Source organism: Salmo trutta, chromosome 20 (genome assembly GCF_901001165.1).
Source record: "Salmo trutta chromosome 20, fSalTru1.1, whole genome shotgun sequence".
NCBI lineage: Eukaryota > Metazoa > Chordata > Actinopteri > Salmoniformes > Salmonidae > Salmo > Salmo trutta.
The window spans coordinates 41,417,820-41,433,702 of record NC_042976.1 but is presented as its reverse complement, the minus strand read 5'-3'; the positions used below and the strand labels follow the sequence as shown (position 1 = coordinate 41,433,702).

Genomic DNA, 15,883 nt, shown 5'->3' with positions numbered 1-15,883 from the left:
CTTGAAAGTGCCATCCACTGACTTTCCCATCGGGAAAACTGAGGCTGTAGCTAGGCTACAGGTTACGTTTGTACTATTTAGGATCCGCGCAAATCCAAAGAATACGCCTAAGACTCTCTACAGGTAGCTACATGTTCCAAATAAAATATACAAATATAAAAACAACTTACCTTACATGTAAAACTTACTAAGTGCGTTGAGGACGCACAGACGTAACCGAATGTGCTAAAAGCACAAGTCAGGCTAGTCTGCCATCTCCCGAAAATTCACCGAAAATAGCCTATTTGTTTTGATTCCTTCAAAAGCAAGATTCCAGTTTCAGCCGACATTGCCCTTCGACTTTGATACAATGTTACAATTTAACGAACGTTCATAATCCAAAGTAATACAAAGTTGCGGTCAGTAACTTGGCCAGCGTACCATATAACCTTTGGTGTTCCTCACTCGATATTCTTATGGAGTGGAGCTACGCTACGACAATTCCTAGGAGGAAGTAGCCATGCAACTCGCTGTAATTAGAGGACCATTACAACATCATTTCCTCTGCGCATATTCCCACACCAGCCACCTAGGTAGGCGGTCACCTATGATATTTGAATTTGAAATGTATTCATTTTCAGTAATCTCATATCTGTATTGCAAAACATGCATGTAAGGAAAACATTATAGCCTATGTTCAACAAATTCTCATCCATGAGACTTACATTCAAGAAAAAAATCCCTGAATAGGCTACTTTAGACAAATACAAGGAGTCATTTTATATATAAAACCTTACACCTATCAAATCGTATAAGATCAGAGAAGGGAGGAGATAAATATGTATTTTCATCTGCTGCATTGCAATCGCCTCATACGAACCATCCTGATCTCGCGAGTTTAGCGAAACAATGTGAGCTGGCAAGATCAGGATGGCTCGTACGAAGCTAAAATTGCAAGCCCATTCATGGGGAATTTGCCTAACATAAGACTAGGAGTAATATAGGTATAATTAGAAAGTCTTCAAAAAATAAAGAAGATAAAATATATATTTATATATATATATTTTTTTGGAATTGAAATATGATTATTATTATTTTATTTTTATATATATATATATATATATATATATAATCATATTTCAATAACAAAAAATATATACATATATATATATATAGTATAATAGTGAAGACATCAAAACTCGGAAATAACACATATCAAATCATGTAGTAAAGTGTTAAACAAATCAAAATATATTTTATATTTGAGATTATTCAAAGTAGCCACCCTTTGCCTTAATGACAGCTTTGCACACTTTTGGCATTCTCTCAACCAGCTTCAGTCAAAACTGTTTGCCGCTCTGGCACCCCAATGGTGGAACAATCTCCCTCACGATGCCAGGACAGCGGAGTCAATCACCACCTTCCGGAGACACCTGAAACCCCACCTCTTTAAGGAATACCTGGGATAGGATAAAGTAATCCTTCTAACCCCCCCCCCCCCCCTTTAAAGGATTTAGATGCACTATTGTATAGTGTTTGTTCTACTGGATATTATAGGTGAATGCACCTATTTGTAAGTCGCTCTGGATAAGAGCGTCTGCTAAATGACTTAAATGTAAATGTTAAATGTATGAGGTAGTCACCTGGAATGCATTTCAGTTAACAAGTGTGCCTTGATAAAAGTTAATTTGTTGAATTTCTTTCCTTCTTAATGTGTTTGAGCCGATCAGTTGTGTTGTGACAAGGTAGGGGTGGTATACAGAAGATAGCCCTATTTGGTAAAAGACCAAGTCCATATTATGGCAAGAACAGCTCAAATAAGCAAAGAGAAATGACAGTCCGTCATTATTTTAAAACATGAAGGTCAGTCAATCTGGAAAATTCAAGCGCTATAACGAAACTGGCTCTCATGAGGACCGCCACAGGAAAAGAAGACCCCTCTGCTGCAGAGGATGAGTTCATTAGAGTTAACTGCACTTCAGATTGCAGCCCAAATAAATGCTTCACAGAGTTCAAGTAATAGACACATCTCAACATCAACTGTTCAGAGGAGACTGCGTGAATCAGGCCTTCATGGTCAAATTGCTGCAATGAAACCCCTACTAAAGAACACCAATAATAAGAAGAGACTTGCTTGGGCCAAGAAACACGAGCAATGGACATTAGACTGGTGGAAATCTGTCCTTTGGTCTTATGAGTCAAAATTTGAGATTTTTGGTTCCAACCACCATGTCTTTGTGAGACACAGAGTAGATGAACGGATGATCTCCACATGTGTGGCCCCCACCATGAAGCATGGAGGAGGTGTGATGATGCTTTGCTGGTGACATTGTCAGTGATTTATTTCGAATTCAATGCACACTTAACCAGCATGGCTACCACAGCATTCTGCAGCGATACACCATCCCATCTGGTTTGCGCTTAGTAGCCTTCCCTGTAGCTCAGTTGGTAGAGCATGGTGTTTGCAACGCCAGGGTTGTGGGTTCGATTCCCATGGGGGGCCAGCACAGGAAAAAAAAAATGTATGTAAGTCGCTCTGGATAAGAGTGTCTGCTGTGTGATGAGTGTCTATCATTTGTTTTTCAACAGGACAATGACCCAACACACCTCCAGGCTGTGTAAGGGCTATTTGACCAAGAAGGAGAGTGATGGAGTGCTGCATCAGATCACCTGACCTCAACCCAATTTAGATGGTTAAGGATGAGTTGGAACACAGAGTGAAGGAAAAGCAGCCAACAAGCATATGTGGGAACTCCTTCAAGACTGTCGGAAAAACATTCCAGGTTAAGCTGGTTGAGAGAATGCCAAGAGTGTGCAAAGCTGTCGTCAAGGGTGGCTACTTTGAAGATTCTAAAATCTAAAATGTATTTGGACTTTTTTGGTTACTACATGATTCCATAGGTGTTATTTCATAGTTTTGATGTCTAGACTATTATTTTACAAAGTAACTTGCAAATAAAGTGTTGGGTGGATTATTCATAATTTCAATATCTTTATTTCCATTTAATAAACTGTAAAACATACAAAAAAAAACTCAGCTCTGATTGAAAGGAATTTCACATCATTTCTGTTTTTAAACCCATTCACGACCGGTGGTTCTTGAACACGTCCCTAAAATGTCAATGTCCCAGCCCTGTTTCCATGGTAACAAAACTTTGGGCACAGTCTGTTGGGCACAGTCGGACGTTTGTCTTGTCACTCGTTGCAAGCTAGCTCTAAACCCATACTCGGTTTTCTCCGCGCTTTTTGCCAGTGTCCAGATTTGCAACCGCTGTATAGCTGGAGATGTAAGTAATGTTTTGCAATGATTCCTGAACATCACATCGCCTTGCTAGTTACCCACACATACATCCATGTGCTTAAACGACCACCTATACTGTTACTGTTCGCTTGCGTTGAACTAGTTAATGCTAGCTGGCAACGCCTTATTGCTAAGCTAACGGTAGCTAACTGACTAGCCATTTGGCCAGCAGTGTTGGCAAGGATGACAATGTACTGCGTTCTTTTTCCATCAGAAAGACAACATTAGACATGGACACTGACACAGATCACCGACAAAACAACGATGGCAAGTAACTTACAGAGGGTCTTCAAATGTGCAAAGTTGACCAACATTTATTTTTACTAACTAACTGTTACCGTTATACTAACGTTAGCAGTGAAGGCCCAGTACTATTTGTCTAGCTACATCTCAAATGATAAACGAGCATCTCTAAAAATGTACCAGGTGAATGTGTTAGTTGAAGTACCTAGCGAGCTTGAAGCGAGGCATAAGATTGTGTTTGTGTTTTTAGACGTTAACAATGGTGATGATTGTTCAACAAAAGCTGCCCCGACGTCCCAGATTCCTGGGCTGTCTGAAGATGCTAACAATGGTCCTGAGGAGAGGAGTAAAGGGCGCCGTACGGGAGTTAATGAGTCCGATTCTGCTTATACTAAACTGGCTAAACAAGGAGGACAGAGGGGTAAAAACGATATTCTGTTTTAAACGGGAAATATCACACATTACCTATCCTTTCATCTGTGGAAATAAAGTCAGATAGCTAGATATAACGTTATCTGTGGAAATAGGAAAATGACACACCCATCTAGATAATTGGAAGGATTGCCACGCGAGACTACTAACGTTAGCTAGCGAGCTAACGAGCAAATGGCTAGTATACAAAATGGATAGCCAAGTTCTTCTCATCATTTACAGGTTTATTGTGGCATGAGGAGACCAACTTGGACACCAAACCTAACTCTGCATCATCTTACAAGGCTCCTAACTGGTTCTCTGGTTCTCCAAAAGCTAAAGAGCAAGCAAGGTAAAGGCAAATTAAAATGAGAGTAATGACAGTGTGGAATAAAAAAAAAATGTCTGTGTTAGCTAGTAATTTTTTGTCTACTTGTCTAGGCCAAGTTGGATTGTTTGCATTAACCATGCAAATTGCATATTTGTTTGTGGTTGTATGGCATGTACCCTATTGAAAAACAGGGGTGTGTTCAGTTTATTAAATGTTTTGCTACATTGCGTGATGTTTGTACCGAATAACACGTTTCCCTCACAGTGCACTTTCCTTCAACAGCCTTTGTATGTTTGCTCCCTTTTGGTGGTTGTGGCGAAGTGTGGTCAGATCAATATGGGTGTGGTCACCATTTGAAAACTCATGCAGCACACTGTAGTGTATACACGGTCACCCTCTGGGCCACCATTATCATCACAACGTTCTTCAACTGGTCGTTCAGAACAGCACCGTCTCCGTTGTATCAAACATTGCACACCGTTGAGTCCTGCTGAACGCAGCCCTGTTATACCAGATAAGTCTACTAGTAAAATGGGTTATTTGTCCATTTTTCTTTCTTCCAGCCCAACTGAGAGTTTCCAAAACTACATGTCAACTAATGCTCCTTTTGGGAGTGATAATAAGTCAACTTGGGAAAGGGACTTTGATGACAAAGAGAAGGTGAAGGGAGAAATCCTTGCAATTTCCTAAAGCAACTGTAACAATATTACACCCTTCCTATTGTGCCACTATAAATTGAGTTTATACTTTATTCTTAGGTGTTTGAAGTACAGTATGCAGACAGACCTGTTTAGATCTAGATTTACTGATCTATGTCAGACATTGACTTTTTTTGTCAGCATTATATCACCTGCCTAGTATCATGAAAAGGTAAATGTTTTTGGTGCAGTAAAATGGTATTAGCTAACAAGGAATAGAGTTCTCTGGCTTAACACCTACCGTATCCAGAGAACTTATAACCAACCACTTAACCACCATCTTTGGCTATGTCCACCATTGTTGGTGAAATGTATTTGGTTAGCATCAAATTGTCACTGACGTTTACCATATTTAAATGATTCTAGATTTATAAGATTCCTCTCTTGCAGTTGCATGGATAGAGTAGAAAGTGACCTAGTATGTCCAATAGAGGCCGAGCGTTGCCAACTGAAATAGGGGGTTTCATCTCTTGTTCAATACATCTTTCATCTCTGTTCAATCCTGACGTGATTCCAGATGATAAATGACTATTCAAGACACTTTGTTTTTATTGTCAGATATCTCCCAACAGCCAAATGGAGAACTTGTCCTTAGCATCAGGAAAGAACGAAGAGGCAGCAGGCAATTTCAAGAAAACGTGAGTACGCCCTTTGAAATATTTGCACCATATATCCACAAGATGGCAATGTTATATTTTTCATGCACAGCAGAGTTGTGCCTCCAGACAGCTTGGGCAACTTGACAATATGTAACTTTATTATAGGCTCAAAAACTCAGTCATATACATTCAAATAATCAATGTCAAATAGAAAGAGATTTCAAACACATTACTTCAGTATGTAATTCCTATTGATTGTTAATGATAGGGGATTATTTATACTGTGAGAATACAATGAATGATGTACAGTGCCTTCGGAAGTATTCAGACCCCTTGACTTTTCCCACATTTTGTTATGTTGCAACCTTATTCTAACATTTTATTAAATAGTTTTTTTCCACAATCTACACACAATATCCCATAATGACAAAGCAAAAACAGGTTTTTAGAAATTTTTGCAAATGTATTAAAAATACTAAACTGAAAAATCACATTTACATAAGTATTCAGACCCTTTACTCAGAACTTTGTTGAAGCACCTTTGGCAGCGATTACAGCCTTGAGTCCTCTTGGGTATGACGCTACAAGCTTGGCACACCTGTATTTGGGGGGTTTCTCCCATTCTTCTCTGCAGATCCTATCAAGCTCTGTCAGGTTGGAATCGGAGTGTTGCTGCACAGCTATTTTCAGGTCTCTCCAGAGATGTTCGATCCGGTTCAGGTCCGGGCTCTGACTGGGCCACTCAAGGGCATTGAGACTTGTCCCGAAGCCACTCCTACGTTGTCTTGGCTGTGTGCTTAGTGTCATGGTCCTGTTGGAATGTGGTCCTGTCGCCCCAGTCGGCGGTCCTGAGCACTCTGGAGCAGGTTTTCATCAAGGATCTCTCTGTACTTTTCTCTGTTCATCTTTGCCTCGATCCTGACTAGTCTCCCAGTCATCGTAGGGATGGTGCCAGGTTTCCTCCAGACGTGAGGCTTGGCATTCAGGCCAAAGAGTTCAATCTTGGTTTCATCAGACCAGAGAATCTTGTTTCTCATGGTCTGAGAGTCTTTAGGTGCATTTTGGTAAACTCCAAGCGGGCGGTGCCTTTCACTGAGGAGTGGCTTCTGTTTGGCCACTCTACCATAAAGGCCTGATTGGTAGAGTGCTGCAGAGATTGTCATTCTGGAAAGTTCTCCCATCTCCACAAAGGAACTCAGGAGCTCTGTCAGAGTGACCATCGGGTTCTTGGTCACCTCCCTGACCCAAGACCCTTCTCCCCCGATTGCTCAGTTTGGCCAGGCGGCCCGCTCTAGGAAGCGTCTTGGTGGTTCCAAACTTCTTCAATTTAAGAATGATGGAGGCCACTGTGTTCTTGGGGACCTTCAATGCTGCAGAAATTCTTTGGTACCCTTCTCCAGATCTGTGCCTCGACACAATCCTGTCTCGGAGGCCTGAGGACAATTCCTTTGGCCTCATGGCTTGGTTTTTGCTCAGACGTGCTCTGTCAACTGTGGAACCTTATACAGACAGGTGTGTGTGCCTTTCCAAATCATTTCCAATCATTTGAATTTACCACAGGTGGTCTCCAAGTTGTAGAAACATCTCAAGGATGATCAATGGAAACAGGATGACCTGAGCTCAATTTCGAGTCTCATAGCAAAGGGTCTGAATACTTATGTAAATACGGTATTTGTGTTTTATTTGTAGTAAATGTGAAAAAATGTCAACCTGTTCTCGCTTTGTCAATATGGGGTAGTTTGTGTAGATTGAGGATTTTTGTATTTATTTAATCCATTATAGAATAAGGCTGTAACGTAACAAAATGTTAAAGTCAAGGGGTCTGAATATTTTCTGAATGCACTGTATAATATTATAAATATTAAACAGAATTGTATTATGCATGCATGCATGCATGCATGCATATATATATAAAAACATTGGCTATATGTTATCTTAAAAATTACAGAATTACTATTACAGACATTTTGCCAAAATTACAAATTATTTCACTATCTTTTGGATATGACTTCCAGACCCCTCCCACTTGAATTGCAGTGTCACTATTGCACAGCGTTTCTGTTTGGCAACAAATGCATTTAATCAGTTTCCTAAGAACAAATTCTTGGAAAATTTGATATATTTAAAAACATTTTTTGAATATCATTAAAAATCATGTGTGTTTGGGGTTATTGTCTTGCTGGAAGATCTACTTGCGGCCAAGTTTGTCTCCTGGCAGAGGCAACCAGATTTTTGGCCAAAATGTCCTGGTACTGGGTAAAGTTCATAATGACATTGACCTTAACAAGGGCCCTAGGACTAGTGGAATCAAAATAGCCCCATAACAAGATCCACCACCATATTTTACAGTAGGTAAGGGAGTCTTTTTTTTGCTTATGCGTTCTCATACAGGGGCTCAGATGACTCTCTGAACGCGGAACGAGGGAGAGCTCGGTTTTATTGTTTTGAAAAGTTTGTTGTTTTGAAAGTGTATTGAAAGTCTTAGTTCTTGGATCCTGCGACGCAGTTGGCATCAGTTGCTGGGACTGCTAGTCTCTGTCCAGTGGTCCTGTTGACCAAGGATTGGTCTAACAAGCTATTTGGCATAGCAGTTAGCCTAGCTGCTAGCTGGATTTTCTTGAGGGCTTGAATGCAGCTCGCAATGCGGTTAGCCATTGTGACTGGGGCCATGGATTGTCCCGGGTTTGTGGCTGTCTAGATCCCTGCTGTTTATTTTCAATCTTCCCTGTGACCTGGCCTGTCTGGAACTGTGAGGAGTAACAGCGTATCCTACGTTTCACGCCACCATGACAAAGACCAAAGCCAGTTGGACAACCGTTAAGGACAGTGGTGTTTCTCTATCACACGTGAATCAAAGTGTTCTACAAGCAGTTGTTACAACAACAAGAAAATAGCTTGTGTTTTGTCCAAATATTGGTGGATTCAACTAATAAAAGAATGGACCATCTGACCAGAGAGGTCCAGGACCTGAAGAACAGTTTGCAGTTCTCCCAGGGTCAGCTCGATGAGTTTAAACAGGAAAACGGCAAGATGACAGCAATCAGTAAATCATTGAGAGAGGACATCAGTTCTGTGTGTGAATCCATGATAACAATGACGACTGTCCCTCGAGATTTATCCAAGGCGGGACGACATGGTTGTGGATGGAATTGCAGAATCTCCACATGAGACCTGGACAGAGTCTGAGGACCAAGTGAGGGAAATTATCTCTGAGAAATTCAAGATGGACCCCAGGAAGATTGAGGTGGAGCGCGCCCACATGACTGGAAAATCCACCACCGGCCCAGGTGACAGGCCCAGGTGACAGGCCCAGGCTGATAGTGGTCGAGTTCCTGAGGTTCTGTTCTGGAAAGAGCCAAGAACTCGGGAGGACCAAACGTCTTCCTCAACGAGGACTATCCTGAAGCTGTGTGCCAGAAGAGGAAAGAACTGATCCCAGCCATGAAAGCTGCCAGAGCGCGTGGGGACATTGCTTATATCGCTATGACAGGCTCATTGTCCACCCTCCCTCCCAGAAGCCTGGAAGGGATGCTTGAGCCAAGCCTATGGGTTCGTAGCTTCAACCCCGCAACACACACACCAATTGATTAATGGACTGCTTAATGTATATATTTTTTCTCTTGCTTTGTTTGCTCTTTTCAGTATTATGTGTATCTCTGATAAGCTACCCAGGAGCTGAAAATAGCCAATATTTATAGATGTAGCCTTAGAAATAAGATTCATGAAATCAACTTGCTAACATCAAATAACATTCATATATTAGCCATTTCTGAGACTCAGTTAGGTAATTCATTTGATGATACAGCAGTAGCAATACAAGGATATATAGAAGAGGCAGAAATGCTTATGGGGGAGGTGTTGCTGTATATATTCAGAGCCATATCCCTGTAATGCTTAGAGAAGATCTTATGGCAAGTGTTATTGAAGTGTTGTGGTTGCAGGTTCACTTGGCACATCTAAAGCCTTTTCGTTTAGGGTTTTGCTAAAGGCCACCAAGTGCTAACAGTCAGTATCTAAATAATATGTGTGAAATGCGGGATAGTGTATGTGTTGTAAACAGAGGTCTACTTTCTTGGGGACCTGAATATTGACTGGTTTTCATCAAGCTGTCCGCTCAAGAGGAAGCTTCTCACTGTAACCAGTGCCTGTAATCTGGTTCAGGTTATTAATCAACCTACCAGGGTGTTTACAAACACTACAGGAACAAGCTCATCCACATTTTTACTAATATTGTACAACTTTTGATGCAGTGATCACAATATAGTGGCTACATCCAGGAAAGCCAAAGTTCCAAAAGCTGGGCTTATAAGTGTATAAGAGATCATACAAAATATTTTGCTGTGACTCTTATGTAGATGTTAAAAATATTTGTTGGTCTGATGTGAACAAGGCAGTTCACCCACTGTTCCTAGGCCGTCATTGTAAATAAGAATTTGTTCTTAACTGACTTGCCTAGTTAAATAAAATGTGATTAATAAGGAGCATCCAGACGCTGCACTTGATGAATTTATGAAATTGCTTCTTCCAATTATTGATAAACATGCACCTGTTAAGAAACTGACTGTTAGAACTGTTAAGGCTCCATGGATTGATGAGGAATTGAAAAACTGTATAGTTGAAGAGATGATGGGGGGGCTAATAAGTCTGGCTGCACATCTGATCTACTGCAAATTGAGAAATTGTAACTAAACTCAACATAAAGAAGACACTGTATTATGAAGCCAAGATCAATGATATAAAGAATGATGTAACAATTAAATTATGGGCAGAAAGACATTCACCTCCATCTTTCATCGAATCAGATGGCTTATTCATCACAACCATTTGATGTTGCCAATTATTTGAATGATTACTTCATTGGCAAAGTGGGCAAATTTAGGCAGGAAATGCAAACGATGACAATGAGCCATCTTATTCATGCATAAAAAAACAAATAATGAAAGAAAAGCAATGCAGGTTTGAATTTTGCAAAGTTGGTGTGGGAGAGGTGGAAAAAATGTTATTGATCAATAATGACACCTCTTGGCATTCACAACTTAGATGGAAAGCTAATGGGGATGGCTATAGAGTCAGCTATCTGCCATATCTGAGCCTAGAGGAAAGTCTTTGTCTTCAGGCCTGGAGGGAAGCCAAAGTAATTTCGCTACCCAAGAGTGGTAAAGCGGCCTTTACTGGTTCTAACAGCAGAACTATAAGCTTGCTGCCAGCTCTTAGCAAACTATTGGATTTTTTTGGTTGTTGACCAAATACAATGATATTTCTCTGTAAACAAATTCACAACAGACCTTCAACATGCCTATAAAGAAGGGCATCAACATGTACTGCACTGACACAAATTACTGATTTGGTTTAAATAAATTGATAATAAGAAAATTGTGGGAGCTGTACTGTTAGATTTCAGTACAGCCTTTGATATTATTGACAATAACCTGTTATGGCTTTTCAACCGCTGCCATACCGTGGATTCAGAGCTATCCATCTAATAGAACTCAAAGGGTTTTCTTTAATGGAAGCTTCTCTAATGTAAAACATGGAAAATGTGGTGTACTGCAGGGCAGCTCTCTAGGCCCTGTACTCTTTTCTTTTTTTTTACCAATGATCTGGCATTAAACAAAGCATTTGTGTCCATGTATGCTGATGATTCAACCATACGCATCAGAAACCATAGCTTATGAAGTCACTGAAACCCTTAACAAAGAGTTGCAGTCTGTTTTGGAATGGGTGGCCAGTAATAAACTAGTCCTGAACATCTCTAAAACTAAGAGCATTGTATTTGGTACATATCATTCCATAAGTTCTAGACCTCAGCTGAATCTGGTAATGAATGGTGTGGCTGTTGAACAAGTTGAGGAGACTAAATTACTTTGGCATTACCTTAGATTGTAAACTGTCATGGTCAAAACATATATAGATTCAATGGGTGTAAAGATGGGGAGAGGTCTGTCGGTAGTAGATGCTCTGTTTATTTGACACCACACTCCAAAAAGCAAGTTCTGCAGGCTCTAGTTTTGTCTTATCTTGATTATTGTCCAGTCATGTGGTCGAGTGCTGCAAGGAAAGACCTAGTTAAGCTGCCGCTGGCCCCGAACAGAGCGGCACGTCTTTCTCTTCATTGTAATCAGAGGGCTGATATAAATACTATGCATGCCGGTCTCTTGGCTAAGAGTTGAGGAGAGACTGACTGCATCACTTTTTCTTTTTATAAGAAACAATGTGTTAAGAATCCCAAATTGTTTGCATAGTAAACTTACACACACTTACCCCACCAGACAGTCCTCAAATCCAGAACAATTATTGCATGAAACTCCGTTCTCTCAAATGGCTCAAATAAACAGCAAACCTGTTTTATTTTTAAAAGCAGATCATGCAACCCCTCATGCCACAACGCCTCTCCCCTATTTGACCTAGATAGTTTGTGTGTAGGTATTGATACGCCTCTCCTTTAAAAAATGTTTTATGTAGTTCTCTTCTTGTCTAATAATGTTCTGTATTATGTCATGTTTTGTGTGGACCCAAGGAAGAGTAGCTGCTGCTTTTGCAACAGCTAATGGGAATACTAATACAGTACCAATTTCGACGCCAAACCCACTACTGGTGTGCGTAGCCAGAGCTCTATTTTCATGTCATCTGACCATAGCATCAGTTCCAATCCAAGTGCCAATGCCGTTTAACAAACTCCAGGTGTTTACATTTGCTGGATGACATGAAGATAGAGGTCTTTAGCCACGCACACCAGTGGTGGGGTTGGCATCAATGAGAATGAATGGGCAGAAAATAACTGCATACCTACTCAATTATGGTGGTGGATCTTTGGCCTTATGGGGCTATTTATATTACTTGTTAAACAAAATCTATTTTGCTGATTTATTGGGCCTTATTAGTATCAAATAATGTAATTTTGAATTTACTTGAATTATTTTTATACAGTCATCTTTGCTAATCTTTTTCAAGGGTGTCAATACTTTTGGACCCCGCTGTACAGTGTGTGTGTGTGTACAGATTATTGTTTCATGAGAACAATTTCAGTAACAGGTGTGTGTGTGTGGGACAGGGAGCCACAAGGAGGAGATGCATGTCTCGTCATTGGCTAGTCATTGCCCCCCCCCTCTGTAAAATTAGACATTTGTATTGTATTTCTTCATTCATGGAAGCAAATCAAATGGGTGAAGAGAAATGTGTATGTTATGTGGTAAATGTGAAAGTAGACTGCAATGTGAAAAGTAGGTTAATTTTGAGCAAGCACAACCATTTTTATGAGTGTTAATTAAAGCTACACTCCTGGTCTATTTTGTGTTTCAGCCCAGCAGCCCCGCTACCAATTGATGGGGCTGAAGAAAAGTAACTATTTTAACATTTACAGACCACTTTGGATGCAATTCAATGATAACATCAATATAATTTTGACCATTTCTGAAGCTATACATTATTAACGAAGTCACTTGTTTAAAAACACTGGAGTAAACATTAGATGTTGAGTTATGAAGGGTTAAGACTGTTTTTTTCTCACAAGCTCGTGAGTCAAGTTATGTTATTCAAACATCAGTAGGTATAAGCCTCATATCATTAATTTGTGACCTAAATCGGCTACAAATATCCCAGATTACACCATTTTTAAATCTGTAAGCTTCTGGAGTGACAATGTGCTGACAATATTCACTGTGGTAGTCTTGGACCTGGCTTCCGTAGTTCTCATACAATATTGCACTACCCAAAAACTTCTCCCCCACACTTTTTAAAGAATGGATAAGGCCCATGTGATGTGGCTAATGCATAGAGTTAAAGGACACATCTTTGTATCTGCCCCGTTATGGCGTCTGTGACAGCACGGGTAGCGCCATTAAGGCTCTTTTGAAGTAGTCCATTTTCTTCTTCTTTTGTGTTTGAAAAAATACAACGCTAATATTGGTGATTTACCGCCAAGAGTGCTGACGTCCTGAACCAAACCTTGTCATTGATTTATTGTGGCCACTAAGATGGTGTTGATATAGCTTAAAGAAATGTACTAACCATAGTTAACCCATTTTGAAGAAGTAGAGAATGCTCTGATTTATTGGTTGATCGCACCCACCCATACGAATCCCCACCCAGTTGACTGCTTAAAATGGTGGAAGGCCTCAATGGCAATGTCCATGCAAAACAAGTTTAACTCTATGGGCCAATGCCTACGTGTCTGGCTGCAATACTGCTCAAAGAGCACAGATGTCCTCACAAGTCGTCCCGCTCGGTTAGCTTTATGAACCAATACATCAACACAAACAGATCGCTAGCTTCAAATAGTATTACTCCACAATGCAAGTCATTGTGCAAATGTTTCTTTTTTTACATTTGGCACCTGTCAGTGACCTGTGACGACCTGTCACACATTAAAATTTTGTATTTAACTAGGCAAGTCCGTTAAGAACATTCTTATTTACAATGACGGCCTACATGAACCAGAGATGTCTCTTCTAAGCATAAAGCATGACATCAGAGATAGCAAATAGCCACGGCTACACAGTCAGTCCATTCTTAGAACCATAATGAATAACAGAACATGTTAAAATTGGAAGAGTGTATAAAAACATTTTATTTAATTATTAGCTCGACTGTGTCTCAGTTAGAGGTAAGTGTTTTTCAGTCCAAATTCAATGTTTGCTGTTGATTTTACTCCCCTTCACCGTATCAATGTTATCATCAGCTGACCGATTCTCCCACTGTTTTATGATTGTTGTGAAGTTTTATGGTTGTTGTGAGCCCTCGGCTAGATCTAAATGCTCAATGATTTTCATGTTTTGTTTCCGCATTTTGTTTAGACCACATTTTGCCCCCCCCCCCTCTGTAATTTAAATGCTTGCCTTTTGGTCTTGCAGATCTCAGAATTCGACCCCTGTCAACATGGGTACGCTCTTGAGCTTCGGCTATTTAGAGGACAAGAAAGGAGCACCCAATACGCATTCATCAAGTAAGTAGCTGTTAGTGACTGTGGTTTGATGTTCGAACTTCAAGATCATTTGAATCCATTTGGCAATTTTGTCTCATTGCTCAGAAGCACATTGACTAACTAATGAAATATTGAATGAATATGAAGTCGTGTATTGATTTTTATGGGACAGTAAATAATGTACAGATCTACAGAATTGATACATGGGGCACCGAAGTAGAGTTGCAAAATTACAATGCATGAACCATTCAGACATGGGAACATTTTAATCCTGGCTTGCATTATTAATGCATTGTTGTCAGTGATCATGTGATGGGACGGCAAATCAAAATGTGTGGGGAAACACACACACGCACACAAATGAACCTGTGTGTATCCCTGCAGATTCCAAGGAGTAGAAAGGAGCAAAGGCAGTTGAGGACGACTGACTCAATGTTCACCTCCACAACGTTCCTTCACCGGGGTTTGCCTGTTCAAAACCACTTATACTATAGGTCAATTAAAGCAGTTAACTTTGGTTAGAGTTATAGGACTCTTGTTATTCCACCTACGTGTGTGCTTGTTCCAAGAAGTACACACAATTGCAAAATTAGATTGTACGTTAGTTTGCGCTCACAGACCCGTTCTGTACCTGAAGTTGTTGCTAATGAACTGCATTTGCACTGTAACACAAACTTAATGTAATACCCTGAGCTATGCTCTTGTTCGTCTGTTGTAGTAGTTTTTTTGGAATGATGGTTTGCTTTTAAAAGGCGTCTATGGCTTAGAGGGGCTCCTCTAAAAATGGCTGCTGTTTTGAAGTGTCTTTTTTTGTGCCTCTGTGGTTGCTATAAAGATTTCTGTTTAAAAATAAATGTGTTGTGCATAAACTGTGGACTTGTTGTCATTCTCTTTATGTGCTCAATGAAGCACTCGTCGCCATTTTGAAATGGCATCGAGACATGTATTTGTTGAAATGTGACCCATAGCCGGATTGCTACAGAGACCTGCGGTCTCTTATGAATTTATCCTCTTTACCACCGTCATCATAGTAGAAGTTGTTCTACGGATGTAATTGACACAGGATACAAAGTGAATATGAAATATAATCCTCCTCGTAACGCTTAAATGAATGACTAGGATATGAGGCATAGCAGAAAAAAGTGGTTAAAATAATGTATTTTATTGATACGCACACGTAGTCAAATATTTGTACACGCTCAATTGCTTTCGAACCTGAATGTCATGTGATGCCCAGGATTCTGAAAATGACAATCGTCTAGCTCATGTTTGAAAAGTTGTCAGGACATAGAGATGTGTGTTTTATGTAACTTGAGTCCACCTGGCAATTTATTTGCATGGCCATTTGTATTTTACACAACTGAAGTAAATCATTGTTTAAAAAAAACAAAAAACCTATAA

The 15,883-nt window shown here is 40.1% G+C and overlaps 2 protein-coding genes across 6 annotated transcripts in view; one reads left to right on the top strand and one right to left on the bottom strand.

Moving 5' to 3' along the window:
* The window catches only part of LOC115156083 (activin receptor type-1), a 41,379-nt gene extending 40,836 nt beyond the window's left edge, over positions 1-543 (bottom strand). Inside the window, exon 1 of one of the 4 annotated variants that reach the window (XM_029703353.1) lies at positions 171-543. The gene's annotated coding sequence lies outside the window, so the exon portion shown is untranslated. The remainder of the gene's footprint in view (positions 1-170) is intronic. The other 3 variants (XM_029703355.1, XM_029703358.1, XM_029703354.1) reach the window with 3 other exon arrangements.
* Positions 544-3,123: 2,580 nt separating this feature from the next.
* Positions 3,124-15,354, top strand: LOC115156080 (uncharacterized protein C7orf57). Of its 2 annotated transcripts, XM_029703350.1 has the most exons (9): positions 3,124-3,266; positions 3,495-3,547; positions 3,774-3,944; positions 4,178-4,286; positions 4,829-4,925; positions 5,522-5,601; positions 12,862-12,900; positions 14,412-14,503; positions 14,867-15,354. In XM_029703350.1, exons 2-9 carry the CDS (start codon positions 3,511-3,513, stop codon positions 14,878-14,880), a joined length of 639 nt encoding a protein of 212 aa, XP_029559210.1. In that variant the 5' UTR covers positions 3,124-3,266; positions 3,495-3,510; the 3' UTR covers positions 14,881-15,354. The 2 variants fall into 2 exon arrangements, with proteins under 2 accessions (XP_029559210.1, XP_029559211.1); XM_029703351.1 differs by lacking the exon at positions 12,862-12,900.
* The last annotated feature ends 529 nt before the right edge of the window (positions 15,355-15,883 follow it).

Excerpts from the sequence above, each read along its gene's own strand:
- LOC115156080 (XM_029703350.1), top strand. The coding sequence starts at position 3,511 with ATGGACACTGACACAGATCACCGACAAAACAACGATG. Across the intron at positions 4,287-4,828 it reads AAAGCTAAAGAGCAAGCAAG|CCCAACTGAGAGTTTCCAAA; the intron begins GTAAAGGCAAAT and ends TCTTTCTTCCAG. Across the intron at positions 5,602-12,861 it reads GCAGGCAATTTCAAGAAAAC|CCCAGCAGCCCCGCTACCAA; the intron begins GTGAGTACGCCC and ends TTTGTGTTTCAG.